Source organism: Apteryx mantelli, chromosome 3 (assembly GCF_036417845.1).
Source record: "Apteryx mantelli isolate bAptMan1 chromosome 3, bAptMan1.hap1, whole genome shotgun sequence".
Taxonomy (NCBI): Eukaryota; Metazoa; Chordata; class Aves; order Apterygiformes; family Apterygidae; genus Apteryx; species Apteryx mantelli.
Window position 1 is genome coordinate 24,221,549 of NC_089980.1, and position 19,556 is coordinate 24,241,104.

At 51.0% G+C, this 19,556-nt stretch overlaps 1 protein-coding gene across 2 annotated transcripts in view; it reads right to left on the reverse strand.

Annotated features, from left to right (window-relative positions):
* ITPKB (inositol-trisphosphate 3-kinase B) overlaps positions 1 to 4,586 on the reverse strand; it is a 90,677-nt gene extending 86,091 nt beyond the window's left edge. Inside the window, exons 1-2 of one of the 2 annotated variants that reach the window (XM_067292947.1) lie at positions 4,366 to 4,586; positions 1,785 to 2,886 (exon numbers count right to left, since the gene is read on the reverse strand). In XM_067292947.1, the coding sequence (XP_067149048.1) occupies positions 1,785 to 2,720 (936 nt within the window). In that variant the 5' untranslated portion in view covers positions 2,721 to 2,886; positions 4,366 to 4,586. The remainder of the gene's footprint in view (positions 1 to 1,784; positions 2,887 to 4,365) is intronic. The other variant, XM_067292946.1, reaches the window with a different exon arrangement.
* Between the last annotated feature and the right edge of the window lie 14,970 nt (positions 4,587 to 19,556).

Here is a 19,556-nt window from a genome sequence, read left to right on the forward strand (position 1 = left end):
AAGAAAATCAAGTGAACCTCCTTGGGCTTCACAGACACATTTTGGACCAGATCTTGATGTCATTTAGCCTGGAGCAGTCCCACTGAACCCAGCAGTTACTCTGATCTTAGACCTGCTCTGATCTCACTCTGGTAGAACAAGGCTTGTCGGCTCACGGCCAAGCCAGGGGACGGGCCCCGTGCACTGAAGGCCACGGGAGGCTGCTGAGAGTCGGTCCAAGACCCCAGGAAACTTTCCACAATAGCCTCAGGGATGAGTTTGCCCATCAGTGAATTGCTTTCAGCAGAAAATCAGTGGGATCCATCAATAGCAGCAGTTGCTAGCATGGAGATGATCAGAGATTACTAAGACTCATGCACACAAAACCAGCAGAACTTAATCAGCGGAAAGATTATGGCAAGTACCAAAGGCAGCAATTTGATTCATCATTCACAAGCCCTAAGATGCAAAACTGTCTGCAAACACTATGAGCCCCAGACTCGTAACTTCATGAACTGTGCTTTTACTCAGCTGCTTCTCCGTCCTGAGCAGAACCGAGTCTGAGTTCTTGGAATAGGAAGAAATGGATAGAAAAGCAAGGATGTTTATTTCAGACTACTGAGTGTTTTATAAACCACACTGTGTCAGTTTTTCATCATGACTTTGATTCTTTCACTCTACTTAGATATTCCCCCACGCTGGTCTTCCTCATGTCATTGAACTTAACGAGAGTTTCACTATCTTGTGTCTACAGAAAGTTAAATATAATGAACCACATTACCGAAAACTGACGGGCCATTGTCACCCTTTAAAATTAAGGAGACGCTGGGCTGCTCCTACAGTTTTCAGGCTTTGTCAGTGTGAGGCTTCAGTGCTGATTTCACATTGATTTAATACATCGCCTCCTGAGGATGGGAAGCCTGCGTGCCGATCTGAGGAGCTCGTGATCACTGCACTGCACTGGGCTAAGGCAGTCAAAGCGCTCCAGATAAACGGTGTGACGGCTCCGAACAAAGCACACTCTGTGGAGAGCACTCAGATATGGAATGAATCCCCAAAGTGACGCAACAAGTCCAGTGCGTGCGTATCTTTGGAGAATGCCTCAAAGCCCTCCTTTCTGAAGAGACCTTTCTGCTCTAAGAGCAATACAACACTGATGCTTTCTCTTGCCTGAAGTCTCCCAAGCAGCCCCAAAACAAAGATCCAGAAACAAATGAACTTAACATAAATATCTAATACAAAATATGCTTACTTAAAATATAAGATACCTCACAAGCAAAAAGTTTTTTCCAAGAGGTACCAGAAATTCTAGAGACTCCTGATTCCCTGTGAAAGCCACACAGATACTATGGTGATGGGCATCAGTATACTTCTTAATAGATAGCCCACACAGTTTCGACTCTGAAGGGGAAATATATTCTCCCTGAGGCTCATGTAAATCCTGGGAAAGCTCCTGGAGCCAGGGAAGCTATGCTGATGTAAAGCTGCGGCTAGCAACCCCATGTCAGCAGAAGGCTGCAGCAAGCAGGTCCTGGTGAAGCGCTCTCGCAGCCACCTTGCCGTGCCCGGAAAGCTTTGCACGGACGGTGCAGCCGGCTCTCTCCCGCGAGCAGGCCTTCTGCACACTAGCAACAGGGATGAGCTTCCCATGTGAGGGAAAGCAAGCAGCTCTGAGCAAACGGCAAGTTTCCCCGCGCAGCACGGACCTCAGGCACGCCGGACGGCTGGGTCCCGGCTTTGCCCTCCCGCAGCGGCGTGTGCCGCTAGCCCCTGCCCCACCTGCCCGGGGCCGGCATGGGACTCACCACTCGGGGCTTCTGCTGGTCTAGGGTCTGCAGGAAGGCGGGTGCCTGGTCCAGCATGCGCTCGGGGTCGCTGGAGATGTCCTCCTCAGACTCCTCCCAGGACGAGGAGAAGCCGGTGGAAGAGGCCGAGGACGACGACAGCTTCCGGACGGGCAGGCTGCCGGGGGGCACGGCGCCCGCCTCCTCCTCCGGGCCCCCCAGGTCCGTAACGATGACGGCGGGGATGCTCCCGCCGCCCGCCGGGCACCGGCCCTCCAGTCCCGCGGGGGCCACCACCACCTCGCCCCGCTGCGGCCCGGGCCCCGACGGCTGCAGGGGGCTGCCGCCCGGCGCCTGCCCCCCACTCTGCGTCTCCGTCGCCGCCGAGCCCCCGGGGGGGCCCGTGGCGCTCGGCTGGCCCCGCGCCCCGCCGCCATCGGGGGCCTCGCTCTGCCCGTAGGCCCGCGGCCGGGGGCCGGGGCCGAGTCCCGCCGCGGGCGCCGTGGGGCTGGCGGGCCGGGGCCGGGGCGAGGGCGGCCGGGGGCTGCGCGGGCTGTGCGGGGGGTGGGCGGCGGAGCTGTGCGCCTGGATGTGCGCCTCGAAGAGCCCCACTTTCTGGTTCACCTGGACGTTGTGCAGCTCCCGCTGCAGGTGGCGCGCTGTGGCGGGGCCCGGCGGCCCCTCGCCGCCCTGGCTGCCCCGCCGCCCCCCGGGGCTGCCCGGCGCCCGCGGGGGCTCCTCGGGCGGCGGGAAGAGGAAAGCGGGGCCGCGGCACGGCGACCGGGGCCGCGCGGGGGCCGGGCTGAAGACGGGGAGCGGGAGGCAGCTGCCGGGCGTCTCCGGGCCCCCGGAGAGCACTTGTCCGGGGGGAGGCGGCGTCTTGCTCCCGCCGCTTGTCACCTCGCTGTTGCTATTCATCATCACCAAGCTATTGAGCGCATAGCAGTACACGGCCATAGTAGTCAGCCGGGGCGCACAGGGGGGCCGCCGCCGCCGCCGCCGCCTCCGCGCTCAGGCTCCGCGGGGCTGCCGGGGGTCTCTCCGTGCCGGGACCAGGGGCATCACCGGGGGGCGGCAGGGGAGCTGGGCCAGCCCCGGCCTGCAGCTCCATAAAACGGGTCGTCTGGGGAGAGAGAGAGAGAGAGAAGTGGTGAGAGCGGCTCTGCGCCCCCTCCCTGGGCCTGCCCCCCAGCTGTGCGCACAGCTGGCCCGGCCCTTCCCTCCTCCCAGCGGCACAGGGGTGTCTGTGCGCGGCCCCCCGCCACGGCCCCTGCACACGCCTGCACGCGGCCTGGATGCTCCGCCTCTGGCGACACGACCCAGCTTGGCCACCTGCAGGGTCTCGGCCTAGGGGTGCAAGGATTTGGGGCTGCGGTGCCCCCACTTTGCCGCCCTCCCTGCCCCCGGGTTGTCTTTCCATGCAGCCGCAGGGTCCAGGAGGGCACCGAGCCCCCAGCGGCTGCTCCCCCAGCACAGTTTGGGAGCTTTGGCCAGCTGGTGCTGGCTGAAAGTTGGAAGCTTTCAGGTTTTGGCCCCAGTGCTGACTTTTTCTGAAGGAAGGAAAAAACTCCAAACAGCTCAAATTTGCCAGCTTCCGGTTTGTCACCTACGACCTGCCAAGATCTCGCCTCAAGCGGGGATTTCTTTTCGCTGATACAGGAAGGCTACCTGGTTGCACCATTTCCCCTGTTTTCCCCCCTACTCGTCCGCAGCAACACGGGCTTGTCCAGCTGCACGCATGCCCTGTCTCGGCACGCCTGCCCCACGCGCGCCTGGCCGCCGGCTGCTGCACCCGTCCCCCCGTCCCAGCCTGGATCCCACGTACAGGCGTGTTTTGCCGTTTGCTCTGTCACGGGTGAGCGTGTGTGTGTGTGTGTGCGTGCACGTGCGTGTGTGTGGCACTCTGCTTTTGTAGGTGGCTCTTTGCAAGTCTCTGTGCTCTCGTACGTCTGCCTTTGTGCCTGCTTGCTCTGTGCACCGCTGGCGCTGCAATCCTCATCCCGTGCTGGGGCACGGGGACCCTGCGAGATCTCCCCACGCCGGCTGCCTGCCTGAGCACGCAGCTTTGTGTGCAGGCTCTGCTTACGGGCGCACACGTCTTCGGGAGCACACGCGAATGATGCTGTCAGTGGTATCCCTGCATGTCCCTGCGAGGCGAGAGGCAGCGAAATGCCTCCGTCCTGTAGGCTCTAAGTTCGGCCCCCAGCGACTGCATGAACTAAGAGTTCCCCATCGCTCCAGGCATCGCCCGGATGCAGCGGCGGGGCTTGGCGGGGCGCCCCCCGATCGCCGGGACCCCCGGCACCCAGCAGCGCGGCTCAGCGCCGGCACGGGGAGCGCGGCCGGGTCTCGGGTGCGGGAGGGCCCACGGGGTGCGGGTGGGGGGCGGCCCGCTCGGGGAGGGGGTCCGGGTGCAGGAGAGCCGCGGGGGCCAGGCTGCCCCGGGCACAGGGCGGCAGCCCCCGGGGCGACCCCGGCGGCGCCGCTCGCCCCCCGCTTCCCCTTCCCCGGCTCCCCGCGGGCGCGGAGCGGGCCGGGGCCGCCGCCGGGAGCCGCCCCGGGGCACTTCCCGGCCGGTGCCGCTGCCGGTGCCGGCGCTTACCTGCGAGCAGGCTCCGCGCTCAGTGCGCGCCGCCCGGGAGCGCCCGCCGGCGCCGGCGGCCGCTGCGCGCTCCAGCAACCATCTCCGCGGGCGCGGGCGCGGCCGCGCAGCCCCGGCGCCCGGCCGGCAGTGCCGCTCCGCGCCCGTATTTAGGCAGCTTTCCTCTCCCCTCGGGGGGGGCCGGGGGGCGCCGGGCTCTGCCCCCCCCCCGCCGCCCGCTTCCGCGGCGGAGGCTGCGCGGGCGCGGGCGGCTCCGCGCTGCGGCCAGGTCCGCGCCGCGGCCGCCGGCGCCCGCTCCCGGTGCGGCTGGAAGCGCGGGGCGAGGAGCGGAGGGAGAAGCGAAGAGAGAAGGAGGAGAGCGGAGGGAGGGGGTAGGAAAGCAGGAAGGAAGTTGTGAGCCTGTCTGGGGTTGAACTCAGCGGAACAAGTTTCTTTTTTTTTTCTCTCTCTCTCTCTCTCTCTCGCTCTCGCTGTGCTGCTTGGCAGGACCGCTGGAGGGAAACACTGAAAAAAAAAGTTTCCATTGTTAACTATGAAAAAAAACACGTTTCGGCCTCTGTGGGTTAAAGATACACGATCCATTTTCCACTCCTCGCCTTAGCGTGCACCGTGTCTCGCTGCAACCCTTTGCACGCCTGAGCCGAGCTCTGCACAAAGCCCGCGTGGGGCCTGCCCGCGCAGCGGGGGGTGCCGGGGCTCCCCGGCCCTGCGGCTCGCCTGCAAAGCCTGCCTTCTCAGAGGGGCAAATGGCAGAGAAACCCTCCCACCGTCCTCTTGCAACCTGCGTTTCGCTTTCCAGCTTCCCTGGATGAACCGGCTTTCGTGCTCCTCCCCTGCGTACCACGGGCAAGAGGAAGGATGGTCCCTATGTCCACAGGTCCGAAGGCCGAAAGGTTGCCGATGTCCCCGTGCACCCTCCCGAAGGCATAGCCGTTTTGCCCAGCATCCCCTTTCTCCCCCACACAACTTGGTCCTGATCCTGCCCTGCTTTCCATCATGCTGGTCATTCCCATTAGCCCCAGGGGAGCGCAAAGCCCTCCCCGCCAGGCTTGCGTAGCTTTTGGTGGGCACGTCGCATCGGTGTCGGCGACCTGCAGACGGGCAACGCGGCAGGCTGGGGCTCCCGGGGATGGCCAAGTGGGGTAAGCTCTCACGGTCACATCCAGCAGCCACGGCTCTGCCCCAGGTTTCGGCAGGACTGCACCGAAACGCGTTCAGGACCAGGGCCGTCCTTCCTGATGCAGGAAAGGCCACAGCCAGCACTTTCCCTGCTCCTGCAGCCCCCAGGCACGGGTCCCACTTGGCAGCAGGAGCAGGCTCCTGGCTGTGATACAGCATGATTTTCGTATCAAGATAACTCATTGGAAATAGTTGTCTCTATGTCAGCACTTCAGGAGAGCAGGCACTGCAATTTGTTCTCAAAGTAGTAGTCAAGGTCAAACCCAGGTGGCAGTTTTGGGGTCGATTTGGACTGGCCAAGGGGGAAAAAAAAAAAAAGACCTGCAATTTGTCTCTGCTGGGATTTCACAGCTAGGAATTTCCCCTCGAGGGGGAAATTGGTGTTACAGCGGATCAGCTTTCTGTAATTAAGACACAACCTCCAGAGTGTAAACAGGGGCAGGAAGGTCTCTGAATGTGCAGAAGAAGGTGTGGATTGCCAATCCCGCAGGCAGACAGAGAGAGACACCCAAAATGAGCTTATGTTTGTTTTTCCACTAAGAGAAATGTTATTTTGAATTCACCGCAGGAAAAGAGATTTTTAGACTCTTTCCACTCAAATCTGTTCCCTCAGTGTCTGTGCTCAGTTAAGAACTGGTCTTTCATGAAATAAAGTTATGGGATCAGTTCTCCTCGCAGAAGTGACCCCACGGAGTATAATGGCGCTATTCATGGGAGAAGCTTACTCATGTGTGCCAATATCTGCAGATTTTGGTTGTTTGTAGCTCCTATTCCCTCATGTCTGCATACAGACATCTAAAAATAGGAATGTTTGATAGAAATAATAAATTCAGGAATACATGCAGATTAACACATATCTTCCTTGCTGAAAGAGCTGCACTATGATACTTCCAAGTACTACTACATATCTGCACGTGTATGTTTTGACCATCTTGGAAGGCTGTTTAGATAAAGGGTATTTACAACAGCATAACCACAATGGGTGCTTAAAGCCCTTTCTTAAAGTCACACAAATTCAAGCACCGTCTGATATTCATCTGATATTCCTATCTGTACAGAATAGGAGAAAGGAGGAGTGAATTCACTGCAGTGTGTATACTGATACAAGACTCACTAACGGAGACAAGGTCTTAAAATACGGCAGAATTTCATCACGTTACTGAAATATGTGATGTCTAGAGCTAGATCTGTTCTGTGGGTGTCATATAAAACATCAGGCTCCTCTTCATGAAGTGGCTAATAAAAGTGGAAGGAGAAAAATAAAATGCAGGGATAAATTGCTTTTTAGAACGAGTAGGTACAGGAGAGAAATAATTGTCTCCAGATTGGACCCCGGCAGCAGTCCACGTTATATAGTGAAGAAAGAGCAGACAACGTGCAGCACACTTGTTTCCAATCAAGTGGAAACTGCGCGTCTGAGGATAGACTAAATGAAAAGCACACACTGAAACAGGTTGCTAGTCCAGCCAAGGAGCAGGGATGGAGGAAAGAAAGTGGGCAGGTTTCTTTCATGGACGCAGATGGACATCTTCAGGCATTAGCAGTGCAGTGGCTGCTGCGTGCAGCCAAGGAGCCCTCGCCGTGGCTTCGGCACCATTGCGCTAGGTGCTGCACAAAACGAACCAAAAGATGGTCCTGCTCCAACCCGCTTGCAATCTCAGCACAGGTTCTTCAAGTAAAAGGGTCAGTCTCAGTCCCAAACAATCTTACTTCTGCTTAAATCACTGATAAAGATCATGTTCTTCATATGAATTTATACTTCCTGTTTCCAAAGAAAATTATTGCGGTGCTTGAGGATACTGAAGCAGGCTGGGATAAGACTCTAATACGCAAACACTGGATCCAGCAAACTTTTGCATGGGCAACTTGTCCTTATTCAAGAGAGTCCATCAAAACGAGCAGGATCTTCCACTTAGGGAGGGTACGTATATGCTGCAGGACGTATTCCTGAGATAAACACTTACAGAAGGGCATGGAGCTGTCCTAGGTGTGTAAAAACCTTTCGGTTTTTACAGCTTTCAGCCTCTGCTGTGGACCTAGATAGCTTTTTGCTTTGACTCCTGGGTGCAGCCGTCCAGAACTGGGGGATCCCTTGCAGACAAGGTGCCTTGTGACTCGGCCAGCGCGAGCTGCCGGGAGCACAGCAGGCCTGGCCTTTGCTTCACGCACCGCCTTCCTCTGGAGTCAGACACCGTCCTGGTCCTTAGGCCAAGGCTTGCCACGCTGAGCCCTGCGGTAGTACCTAAAAGGTTGCCCTAAAGCATGAAGAAGATGACTGTGACCCTCTCTCTCCTCTGGCCCAGGGATGCTCACTTCATCGCTGTGAGGGGCCGAGGCTTGGGAATAGTCGCCCCAGGACAGGGGGGTGCTGCAAGTCTCAGCAGTCTCCACTACTCCAGGTGCGTGGCATATTTCTCTGACCTATTTTCCTTGGGAGGAACACAGAGAGACATGTATACTGACTTAAAGAACCCCTTCCCCAACCCAAACCAAAATAACAAGCAAACAAAACCCCGCCGAAACAAGACGCTGTACTGCATAAATCCCTCCTTTCATGGAGAGGGGAGAACAGTTGCATGACAGATGTTAGACACACTATTCTCTTAAATGCTTGGAGGCACTCAATTAATATGGTGTGGGCTGCATTATAAGGATAGAATAGCACAGAACAGACCACAACCTGCTTAGTATTAATTGAATTGGAAAAGCAAAATGGAAAAAAAATCATTAAAATCTAATCATAAAAACAACTACAGTCCTCAAGTATCCTCCTTCTTCTGTCCCTCCTTTACTACAAGATTCATTTTTTAAAGTATTATTCTCTGTCAGTTCTCGGACTGGTTGGATAAGACAGCCTTCACTGTATTTTAAAGATGGATTCTCCAAACTGTCACCGTTCATCCCTTTCAGCATCAGAAGGACTGTCAGCATCCTTGCAGTAGAAGTTAGTATTTTATGGCATTTCGTCACCAGTTAGTTGAATCTTACAGCTGTGTAAAATGTAGAAGTAAATGGATAAACACAGTCAGCAAACTTAATTTATGTTTATGTCAGTGTGACAGAGAATGAGTTTGACTAATATTTTACAAGTGAAAGAACCACAGAAGACTTGGGAGGAAATACAAGACTGAAGTATGTGCTGAGAATAGGCTGCTATTCAGGAGGGTGACTGTCCAGGAATGGCACATTTCTGCTCTGCCCAGGCTGGGTGGGCAGGCGAAGCAGAGGACTCAGAGTAGGGCTCAGGGGCTCATTCTGCACTGGCACTTTTGCATTGCTTCGGTGGTGAAACAGGTCAGAAAGCAGCTGGTTTGCCTAGCTCTCAGCTAGGTCAGAGCTGGGTTAACTGGTTATTTGCTCCCCTCCTTCCTATCCCACAGAGACATGTATGATGGCAGGATTCAGGAGTGACTGGTTAATATTTTTTGCACCGGCCTCTGTGCAGGGAGCAAGCACCCGGGGCTCTGCAGAGGCACCTGTCGCAAGCCAGTGTAATTTAGGGCATGCTGTGTACTGCCACCCACGTCTGCCTGAGCTCGGACGAGCACGCATCCACCCAGACTACAGAGGAACCAGTTTTGTCCCCCAGGAGCCTCCTCCGCACATTTCTCCCTGCACCTCGCCCCATGCTGCACCAAGTGATATGGCTCAGTGCTGCAGAGAAACCCAGCCAAGGATCTTGGCAGTCTGCTCCTGCCTCTCTCCCTGCCTCGTTGCGGGGTGTTAGCAATGTGGCTTGCTCTGCCTTGGTTTGCTTGCCTGTGGAAGAGGCAATACGTACTAAGATGTCTTGTGTGTGGCTGTGATTTGCTTGAAGTTTCAGACTCAAAGTGCCTGGAGGAAAGGATGCATACATGCTATACATCCATGCACAGCACACACATGCAAAGCCTTAGTGCTGTGCTAAGTAAATCGGGTTGGATCACAGGCTCTAGATTTTGCAGCAGGACTTTGGAGAACTGTTACAGAGCTCAAGAGCTTTAAAAATGTACGTATGGAAAATATTATGCATAGCTAAGCACTTCAGCAAGGAATTATACAGACACGCGATACACGAGGCAGTTTAGGAACCCTATCACAAGCACAACGTTACCATTCGCCTTGATGCAATGCATATATGCCAGCGCTACCTTGATTTTTCCCTCAGCTAGTAAACTACTCAGGATGAAGATACGAAGGTCTGATGTGAATGCGCACTGGTTTTATGTCTGGGAATGCTCATTAGTTTCCGTGCTGCTATTCCTGTTTTTTTCCTGGTGCCGGAGAAGAGCCCAGCTCTGCAGTCGGGGTGTGCTGCAGCTGTGCTCCGCTGCTCTGCAGCAGGGCCTTGCAGCAGCAAGCGGGCCCACGGTTCCCATTTGCTAGTAATAAGAACACAGACACATCTGCCTGTTTGGGGAGTAACCCATGATTCAGCATTAATATTTCCTTTTTTTGCACAGACCTAAGAAGAAGCACTAGGAACACATGAAATGTGTATTGTTACATTTTACTGAGGTTCAGTAAAAATTAAATTCAAATGGGAAATCCCTCACTGTTGGACCCTAAGGCCTATTAAAAGTTGTACCTAAGTCTGTGGGCATAAAAGAATGTGGGTTCAAATACTGCTTCATTGTCTGAAGAGGTTTTTCCTATTCATGGGTCGCAGTTATTCCACTAGACTGTGACCACATAACCATAATTGGGCAGCTTTGCATTTGTTTGAGATAGCTATGACCACGGCAGGAAGAAGACAAGCTATTTTTTTTTAAGTGTGCAGTATGTCACATACACTCTTTTGGGTTTTGCAGAATAGGATGGGCATATTCAGTGCTCCAGAGCTGCGAGACTCCACCGCACCTTTTAGGGATGAGATGAACACGAAATCACAAGAAATGATGTCAAAGATTCCACTCTGTAACAAGTGATCTCTGTGTTTTGAAAAACTGGGATAGAGAGAGCACTGCAGAAGACAAGATTAATAATTTTAAAGCCCATATTGGGATGTGGACATCTAACTTAAAATAAGGCATATTGGCTCTCTCCAAGTATCTATTTTTGCATTCATCTGAAAGCCTGTGGCATAATAATATATTTTAAGGATTTACCAAAATATTTCTAATAAAGTACCCAGGAAAAAGCACAGATGTTTACCTTTCTCTGTCCTTAAGTCTGTGAAAGGAAAAATGCCCAACTTTGAATGAGTACAGCAGATTTTAATAAACTTGCAGATCTAAGTTGATTCTCCATAATTTTGAATAGCTAAAGCAACAGAGCTATGAAAATATTCTTAAATGATGTTGCCAGACAACAGTGTATTATCCGTATTATTTTCCGTATGTAGTACTGTTCATTGCCATGCAACAAATTGCAAAGATCAGTGGACCCCTGATCCTGAAAAAGCAGCTGTATTATAGCAGTCACTGGAAAACACCAGTCCTTACATGTAAAATTGTCTTGGGCAAGAATACCTTTCCCAGACACATTGAAATCCACATACTGGATCATGCTAGGAAAGCTTCCACTTTCCTCTGAACCACTAGCGATAGGTAAAGCCATTATGGAAATAATAGCATACATGCCCACCTAGGCACATTTTCATTCCTACCACAAGTTTGTGCGCACACGTATGTGTGTGCCCAGTCATAACACGGGTGCAAACGCACACCATGTGTGAGCAGAGGTACTGCTAGGATGATCGCACGTGAGCACGCACACAACACAGACCACTCCGTCACGTGCTCTTCTTGGCGCGCTCGCAGGTGAACGCACCTCTATGTGCTCATACACCCGCAACGTGGCCTGCTGAGCGGCACCCAGGACAGCTTTTCCATCCCCAGCCTGTACCAGCCGTAGCCCTGCCTCCCTGCTGCCCCCAGCCCCTGCCCCGCAGACATCCACGCTTAGAGCTGGGCCCTCTGAGCTGCCTCCTCAGTTCTGGATTTCAGCAGCAAATTCAGCAGCACAGTGTAGTTTTCCTTGCTGTGCTCCTGCCTCCTCTGTCTGGTTTGCCCAGGACAAACTTCCTCTTGAGCTGCCCTTCCTCCACCTCCGTGTGTTTCCAAGTTGCTCTTGAATTGGAGGAGTTAATTATCTCTGGAAGGGCACACATCTAAGAAGATTTTTAACCCACTGCTGCAGATTACAGAGGTTTCAGATCTTTGACATTTCCCACTTTACTACCGTGTGCTCTCTAAACTTGGGCAAGTTTCTATGGCTGGAGTTTTCACAGAATCACAGAACGGTTGAGGTTGGAAGGGACCTCTGGAGTTCATCTAGTCCAACCCCCCTGCTCAAGCAGGGTCACCTAGAGCACGTTGCCCAGGATTGTGTCCAGATGGCTTTTGAATATCTCCAAGGAAGGAGACTCCACAACCTCTCTGAGCAACCTGTTTCAGTGTTCAGTCACCCTCACAGTAAAGAAGTTTTTCCTCATGTTCAGAGGGACCTGCCTGTGTTTCAGTTTGTGCCCGTTGCCTCTCCTCCTGTTGCTGGGCACCACTGAAAAGAGGCTGGATCCCTCCTCTCTGCACCGTCCCTTCAGATACTTATACACATTGATAAGATCCCCCCTCAGTCTTCTCTTCTCCAGGCTAAACTGTCCCAGCTGTCTGGGACTCATCTCTGTGTAACTAAATTGAGGCATTTAAATGCATATTTAGGTGCCTGAGTAAGAGGACGGATTTCAAGAGTGGGAATGGTCCCTCACTTCTCCATGAAGTTTGCGATTCTTCACAACCATGGCCTTCTCTGCGCTGCTCTTCTGTGCTCTGAGGAATGGGCTGCCCATTTCTTTTTTCCAGTGGGAGAGGTGAAAGAGCTTTTGTGGTTTGGCAGGTACTAACAGTGTTGAGCTGCTTAAAATTAGCTATCTAAAAATCCATTAGAACTGGAGGAAACATTACTCATCCATTTGCAAGCCTGCTGAATGTGAGCTGATGAGTGAGGCTGCAGCTCTAATGGGTTCCTAATATGTATCTGCTCCCTGCTTCCTGCTGGATGGGGATCAATGCCACAGAATTCCAGGTGGCCCCTCTCAGGGCTTGTTTTTCCCAGGGGAATTCACCTAAGTACCTTAATGAGATACAAAAGTGAGGGTGGAAGAGGAGAGGTGTGGTGCCTGCAGTTCTCAGCAGAGCCACTGTTTTCTTCCCACTGCTTCTTTGATCCTTTTTCATCCTTTGCGCTCCTCATTTCTGGACAGATCCATAGAGAGTAGTCCTCGTTGCCTGGGCCCCATATCACATTAGCATGATTCCCATTAGCAGCATTAAGGACTGGGTTATCTGGGACCTCAGGCTGGCTTGAGGCAGGCAGAGCCCCAGGAGGGTGGTGCAGCAGAGGAGCATGGCAAGGAGGCTTATCTGCTGCCTGGAGGGGGACTCCCAGGCCTCCCTCAGCTGGACCTTCTCGAGGCACAGCAACTGCTGGTGGAGATGTTGCCCCTTCGCCGAGATGGTGCGCAGCCCAGCCTACAGGGAGAGGGTTCACCTTGTGAACGTGGCCTGCAACCCCAGCTAAAGGCACTGCAAAAGCTGAAAGCCTCTGGGGTCTTCTCTCCACTGAGAACAGAGTGAAGCTTTTTCTTCAGGTGCATTTTATGAGGAGCCGGAAGGACACACCTGGATAAAGCTCCAAGGATTTACTTTTCAAGTGTGTCTCCATATGATAAACTGCTTCAGGTTTGCCAGTTCTCTTACGTTGTCTTTTTCCAGCTGAGGACACCCTCATCCTGAATAGGTGAACTGGAAGAGTGCAAGAGCTCCAGCCAGCTGACACCACCATCCCATCTCCAGACTCAGGGAGAGGGAGAAATATTGATAACAAGTACCAGAGAAATGCTTTGCAATGACCTTTTCTGATAGGAGAGGCAGAGAGTATCCCGGAAACATCCATCTTTTGTTGGCAAGGATATTCACTTCACTCACTGCATGACCAAATTTCTTTAACTCTCCTCAGGGTCGTTTTTGGACTGAATTGCAAGTGTATTTTACAAGAAAAAACCTTTGTTTCCTTCTGTTTTACATTTTTGACATTTCCAAAAAGGAACAAAATGTTAGAACAATGAAACATCTTCTTTTTCTTTTTTACAGACCCATCTGTCATTAAAAGACAGTTTACTTAACCTCTCTTCTCCTCTGTGAAGGTGATGGATGGTGCTGGACAAGAATTACAGGATCCAGTAAGTGAGGTGCTATTTGCGTCATCAGCAACAGTGGTCATCGGGGAATCATCTGCCATTTTTATTGTTTCAGAAAGAGATGTGGAGGAAGAGGGGAGCAGACTGTGATTTATTATAGTTGATGGAACAGTATTTAAAGTTAGACAAATGGAAATTTGGAATCTGTGCAGGTACAAACCTTATATGAGGGCCTTGCTTTTGGCAGGAAGGTTTTACGAGCATACTCAGACTTGAAACCTCCAAGAGAGACTGCTGGAGGCTGACTTAGTAATCAAGAAAGTCGTGTGTCAGTGATGAACCATAAAACAGAGTTAATCAGAGCTGTCCTACTCAGAAATCTGGGCTCAGTCCTCCTTTGGATGTCACCACATTAAAGTTGCCGGAGAGACACTGGAAGGGACATCAAAATAACAGGTGAAATTCTGGTCTTCTTCGAATCAATGTCCATTTTGCCATTGACTTCAGCAGGGTTTCCTTTGCCCTCTTGAGACCACTGGAAACTAGGAGACGAACCCTAACATCTAACAAAATCTCAGCCATCAAATTTGCTGTCTGAACAGTGATCTCACCTGCAGAGTTTTTAAGTGGTATCTTACTTTTCCCAAGCCCTGACGTGAAAGCCCCGCGGTACTTGTACTGGTGCATTCCCACCCTCCTTCCTTCTCCTGGGAAGTCTGCCTGGATGGGAAGTGACAAGTATACACAGGGTCTATGAACTCTTAGGAATATTTCTGAAAGCTGAAATCGGGAGACAGACAGAGCCCAAACTCCCCGTGATACTGGGAGTGCTGAGCACCCTAGGAAAGCTCCCCCAAACCCTTGAGGCCCGTGCCAGAGGCTCTTTCACTGCTCAGCCTCAGTGAAACTCCTACATTGTCTGCGGTTTTACTTTCATGCCATGCCATTTTCCCATCTCCTCTTCCTCAAGTTGATGCTCAGTTCTACTCATGGGTAAATCAATCTGCAGTAATTCTGCTGAAGCCAGAAGACTGAATCATGTAAGAGTGGAATCAGGCCCCAAGGATTCAGTAATGAATTTGACATCGACACAGAGAATTGGGGGTTGGGGCTGTTCTAAAAGAAATGATCTAATTTGACCAAACACTTGACAAATTCTTCCCTCCTATGTCCTTTATGAATGCAGTTATTTGTCCCAGTAGTTAGATTCACGCTCTTCCATGTTGAAATTAATTTCTTTCACATGATTAATCAGCAGCTGGGAACAGGTGATGTCACGGGCCCCGACATTAGATTGTCATCAAACATTACTTTTCTCATATTTTCTTTTAACTAAACAACTGCAGTGCCGGCCTTGCTGGCTGGTGGCCAGCCCGAGTCTCTGCACGGGGATATAACACTCGTTGCCTCTGTTTTCTCACACTCTCCTAGCTTGCTTGCCGTCTGATGGAAAAATAAACTTCCATGGCAAGAATCCGAGCAGCATTTGCAGTTGCAGTGTCTCAAAGAAAAACATATTGCCGGTAACAGGGGAGTCCTCACACCCCTGGCAACCCAGCAATCCTTCCCCTTTCCCTCGCAGAAAAAGTCGTGTCGGAGCAATTTCAGCAACCAAGGTGGTCAGGCACAAAGACTTAAGTTTCGGCCAAAAAATGGCTGGAAGCAGGACAGTGTCCCTCAAATACAAGCTGTCATTAAGAACAAGCATTTCATTGATATTTACATGAAAACAACATGTGCCTCAACTTTTGGCTGCTTTGGAAAAAGAGGGATGATGGTTTTCCCAGGCAGGGTGCAGGACACTTAACTGCTGACGAGATTTGCCTGGCTGTTGCTAACAGATGATGTCTCTCAAGTTTACCAGAAATGGGAGTTTGTCTGGAGTCGGTATTGCACTTCATTTTCCACTAAAAAAGTGATTTGTAACTCTCACCTTTTTCTCTATCAAAACTACATTCTTCCATTCTTAACGCCTGAATGAATCTCAGTGACTTTTTCTAAAGGCTGTGGTGAATCAGAGGCACTTGCCAGATAAAGCGACTTGTAAAAGTGGGAGGCAGGGCTCAGCATTCTCTGAAAAACTGTGTTTTTCATCAAGTCCTATCTCCAACAATGGATCAGTTTAGAATACCCACATCTGGTCTAACCTGTTCTCCGTGAAACATGCTGTCTTTGACAAGGTAGTCTTGACGGGTTAGTTTTGGAAAAACTCTGATGGTCTATTTTTCATTTTAATTTTCAAACATTTTAGACTGCATGTAACACACTGAGAATATAAACGTAGAAGAGTTTTGGTTGATTTTGCTTCATTGAAACATTAGTTGCATTGTGGGCAAACTGAATTAGAGTAGCTGTTACAGCACTCACTTTTCCAAACCATTATGGAATGAGATTACAGTCAAATATTTTCCACTAATAAGCTTAAGCATTAACAATTATGGAAGCTTTTTCATGAGTAAATGCAATTAAATTATTGCAGCAATTTAGAGTATCAGTGGGGTTTGAAAGCCTTTAATTAATTTTGATTACATTTGAAATAATTATAATAATTTGAGAATAATAAACCAGATCAGTCCCTGGGATTACTCCATTAAAATGGATTACATCATACCTGAAATAAGTTTTGGCCTTTTCTCTAGCATTTAGGTTATCCCTGAAAAATCCCCAAATGGCTGATGAATGTTAAAGGAAATACAAATGATAGTCCTCATATGTGACCCACTTATGTCCAAAGAAAAACACTTACTGATTAGAATGGGCTGTGGATCAGGTATCATACTGCAAAACTACTCCAGAAACACAGCTGTCTCTGGGTTAGCAACTGATGAAATTCTCTTTTTCAGAATTCAGTTCAAAATCCAGTCAAACACAGTCTCCAAGGAAGTACTTTTTTCCACATTTCCTTTTTTCACTTGTACTATTCAAAAATTGAGAGCAAGGATTTACATACAAGCTACTGAATAATCTACTGAATTCAAATTAGTTTCCACTGGTTAGACGTATTTTTTCCATCCGCATTTAAGGTAAGAATATCAGACAGCCTTTCCTTTTAACAAGCTGCTGACTTAAAAAGATGAATGGTTTATAAGGAACTCTCCGCAGCTACAACTGAAAGACCTCAGAGCATTTTGCAGTGGTGAATCCGGTACTCCCTGCTGTACAAGTACGAGAACTGAGGGTAACAGGAGCTGCAGTGTTATGCCCAAGGCCATGCCGTGAGTCATTAGCAGAGAGAGGAGTAAGGGCTATCTTGCCCATCAGCCCCATGCCGTAACCACCCTTGGGTGCTGGGAGCGCATTGACGGCCTCTGCTCTGTATTGAGATACCCAGTCATAAACCAAGTCCTTCCCCCAGGAAAGCCCATGTCAGTGTGAGGAAGGGCAATAGCAATTATGAAAATATTTTCCCAGGGGATCCCCAGCCCTGGGGCAATGACACTGAATAGGAAGAGACTGGCCCGTGACAGGGAACTGGAGGATGGGGATTTACCCATCCCAGTGCCCTGACTGAGCCCTCGTGCGGGCACCAGTATCGAAGGGGAGCTGTCAGAGACATTCGGACCCAGCCCCCCACTGTGGCTGTGTTCCCTGCTAACTGTGTGCCCTGGCCAGACTTGTTCCCCCGCAGGGCAGGGGCTGTGCTAAGGGCCAGGGAGACTCTCACTAGTACACAGCACCCCGGGGGTGCTCACCAAGTATTCGCTCTCTGACAAATGACTCCTAAGCTTGCCAGACTGGGGACCTCTCCCATCCCTCAGCATTTCTTTTGCTATGTTTCTTACCAATGACTCTGTTTTCACACTTTGGATTGAAAACATCCTTCATGTTTCTGCTCAGGAGCCTCTCCTGAGCCCCCCACGATCCACAGCTCACGGTCTTATGGACCACAGACCACAGCTAAAGCCTTTTCCCTCAGTATCGCTTTATATCGTCATGTTTATGTGATGAACTTTGGTAAAACCAACACACCAGGCAAGTTACTTGTACCAGTTCTTGGTAACAGCTATTATTTTTATACTGTTATTGCACTAGCTTTTTTTGTTGTAGTAGTTATTGCAAGATTATCATTAGCTGTCTCTTCTTGCCTTGGCCATCGAGAGTTTCTCAGCTGCCATATAGAGCCCCTTTTTTCCCCCAGTGTTCTCTCCCTGCAGGTTAATAGCAAAGTCCAGCTGATCTGCTCCCTGCATCTGTGTGGGCCAGGCCTTCAGCGATCCTCAGGCAGCTCCAGGAGACCTTCCTTGCTCTTTCCAGACTCCCATCAATTAGCTCTGCCCATAGTGCTCTAATGCTTGTTGTTCTAATGCTTATTGTGCTCGTGCTTATTGTGCTAATGTTTATTGTTCCAATGCTTCTGCCAGTGTTTCATAAAACTCCCAGGGCCTGATCCAAAGGCTCGAGGGGAGAGAAACACTGATTCCTACGGGCTCTAAATCAAACCTTTCTTTTACTGAAAGACTCGATCCTGCAGAGAGGGTTTAATTTAAATGGTTTGTAGGACATTATTGATTTTGTTGGTTTGGTTTCTAAATTTTAAATGTCAAATAAAGGCATGGGAACCAAATCAAAGAAAGTGGGGTTTGCATATATCTCCGGTTTACTTAATTTGCAAAATGTACTTAGTTAGCATTTTACATGCAGTTTTTCCTTTAGAGAAGCCACTGAGAGACTTGAAATCTGAGAGAATCACTTAGGTACACGGATATTCCATTACAGAAGCAGTGTCATTGAAATCACAGAGCATTTATTACTTTATAGAAGAAATGGGGAGGAACTGGGAAAAGATTTCTGTTTTCATTATGAACATTGCTTGTGACACTGATCTCCCCACACAGCTGGAGAACCTAGAATTAAATCCAAAGCAGCCAGAAAGAGGCTATTCAGGAGACCACGCAGGAAAGGTCAAACGAGGGCTAGATGAGGAGCATCCTCACAAACGCAACAGCCAGACTGATGGCTGTAGCCCCAGCCCCGCTGACAGAAATGCTTTGCCAAGGCTGCGAAGCAGAAGCTCAAAAGCCCCCAACCAGATGGGTCAGACACTAAGGGAAGAGGCCCGGCGTGAGCTGGAAAGGCTGCCCAGGGTGCGAGAGGATAGAAAGCCCTGGGGAAGTTTCGCAAGGAGAGAGAAGGCGAGAAGAGCAACAAAACTGCGTGCTCCCGACTCAGCGAGGGCGCCACGCTGCCCTGCAGAGGGAGAGGGCAGAGTCAGGCAGGAGCTCCCTGGCTTTTCTTGTTTTGCAGCACCGTTCTGCTTGCTTGCGCTTCAGAAGCGCAATCTCTGCGTTGGAAACTTTGTTTCTGAGTTACCTGGGAAGTTGTCAGAGGCTCCCAAAGGGACACCGCTTAGGACTTGCTGCAGTAGTCCTATTTGGCACCCAGAGGGGTTGCTCCGAGGGAGACGAACGCTTCGCTCTAGCCCAGGAAAGCCAAGGGCCCCAGGCTCTAGGGGTGTGCTCAGTAAAGCCCAGCAGAAGAGCAGCACGTGGCTCATCCCCTAACCACAGCAGCAAGGGCTACTCAGACAAGAGCAATGATTCAGAGGCCTTGGTGAATCAATTCTCCGCTTCCCCCTGGGGGCCGCAAGGAAAAAAACTTCTTGTTCTGCTGCCCCATGGTACATCGAATGTGGGGATAACTACAGGACTTCGGCTAGCAAAGTTATACATCTGTTCTAAGTCACACATTTCACTTTGATGTCTCCATCATGAATTAATATGCTTTTATGGCACACTGGAAAGGATACATCATAGCCCAGCACATAGTGAGCAATGAATATGTGGCACTGGCATCAATCAGTCCTCCTGGGATTCCCAGGGAAGGACACCGTCAACAAGCACTTATTCCCTTGCTTGCTTGCTTCCTTTCTCTTCCTTCCTTCTGTCCTTCCTCC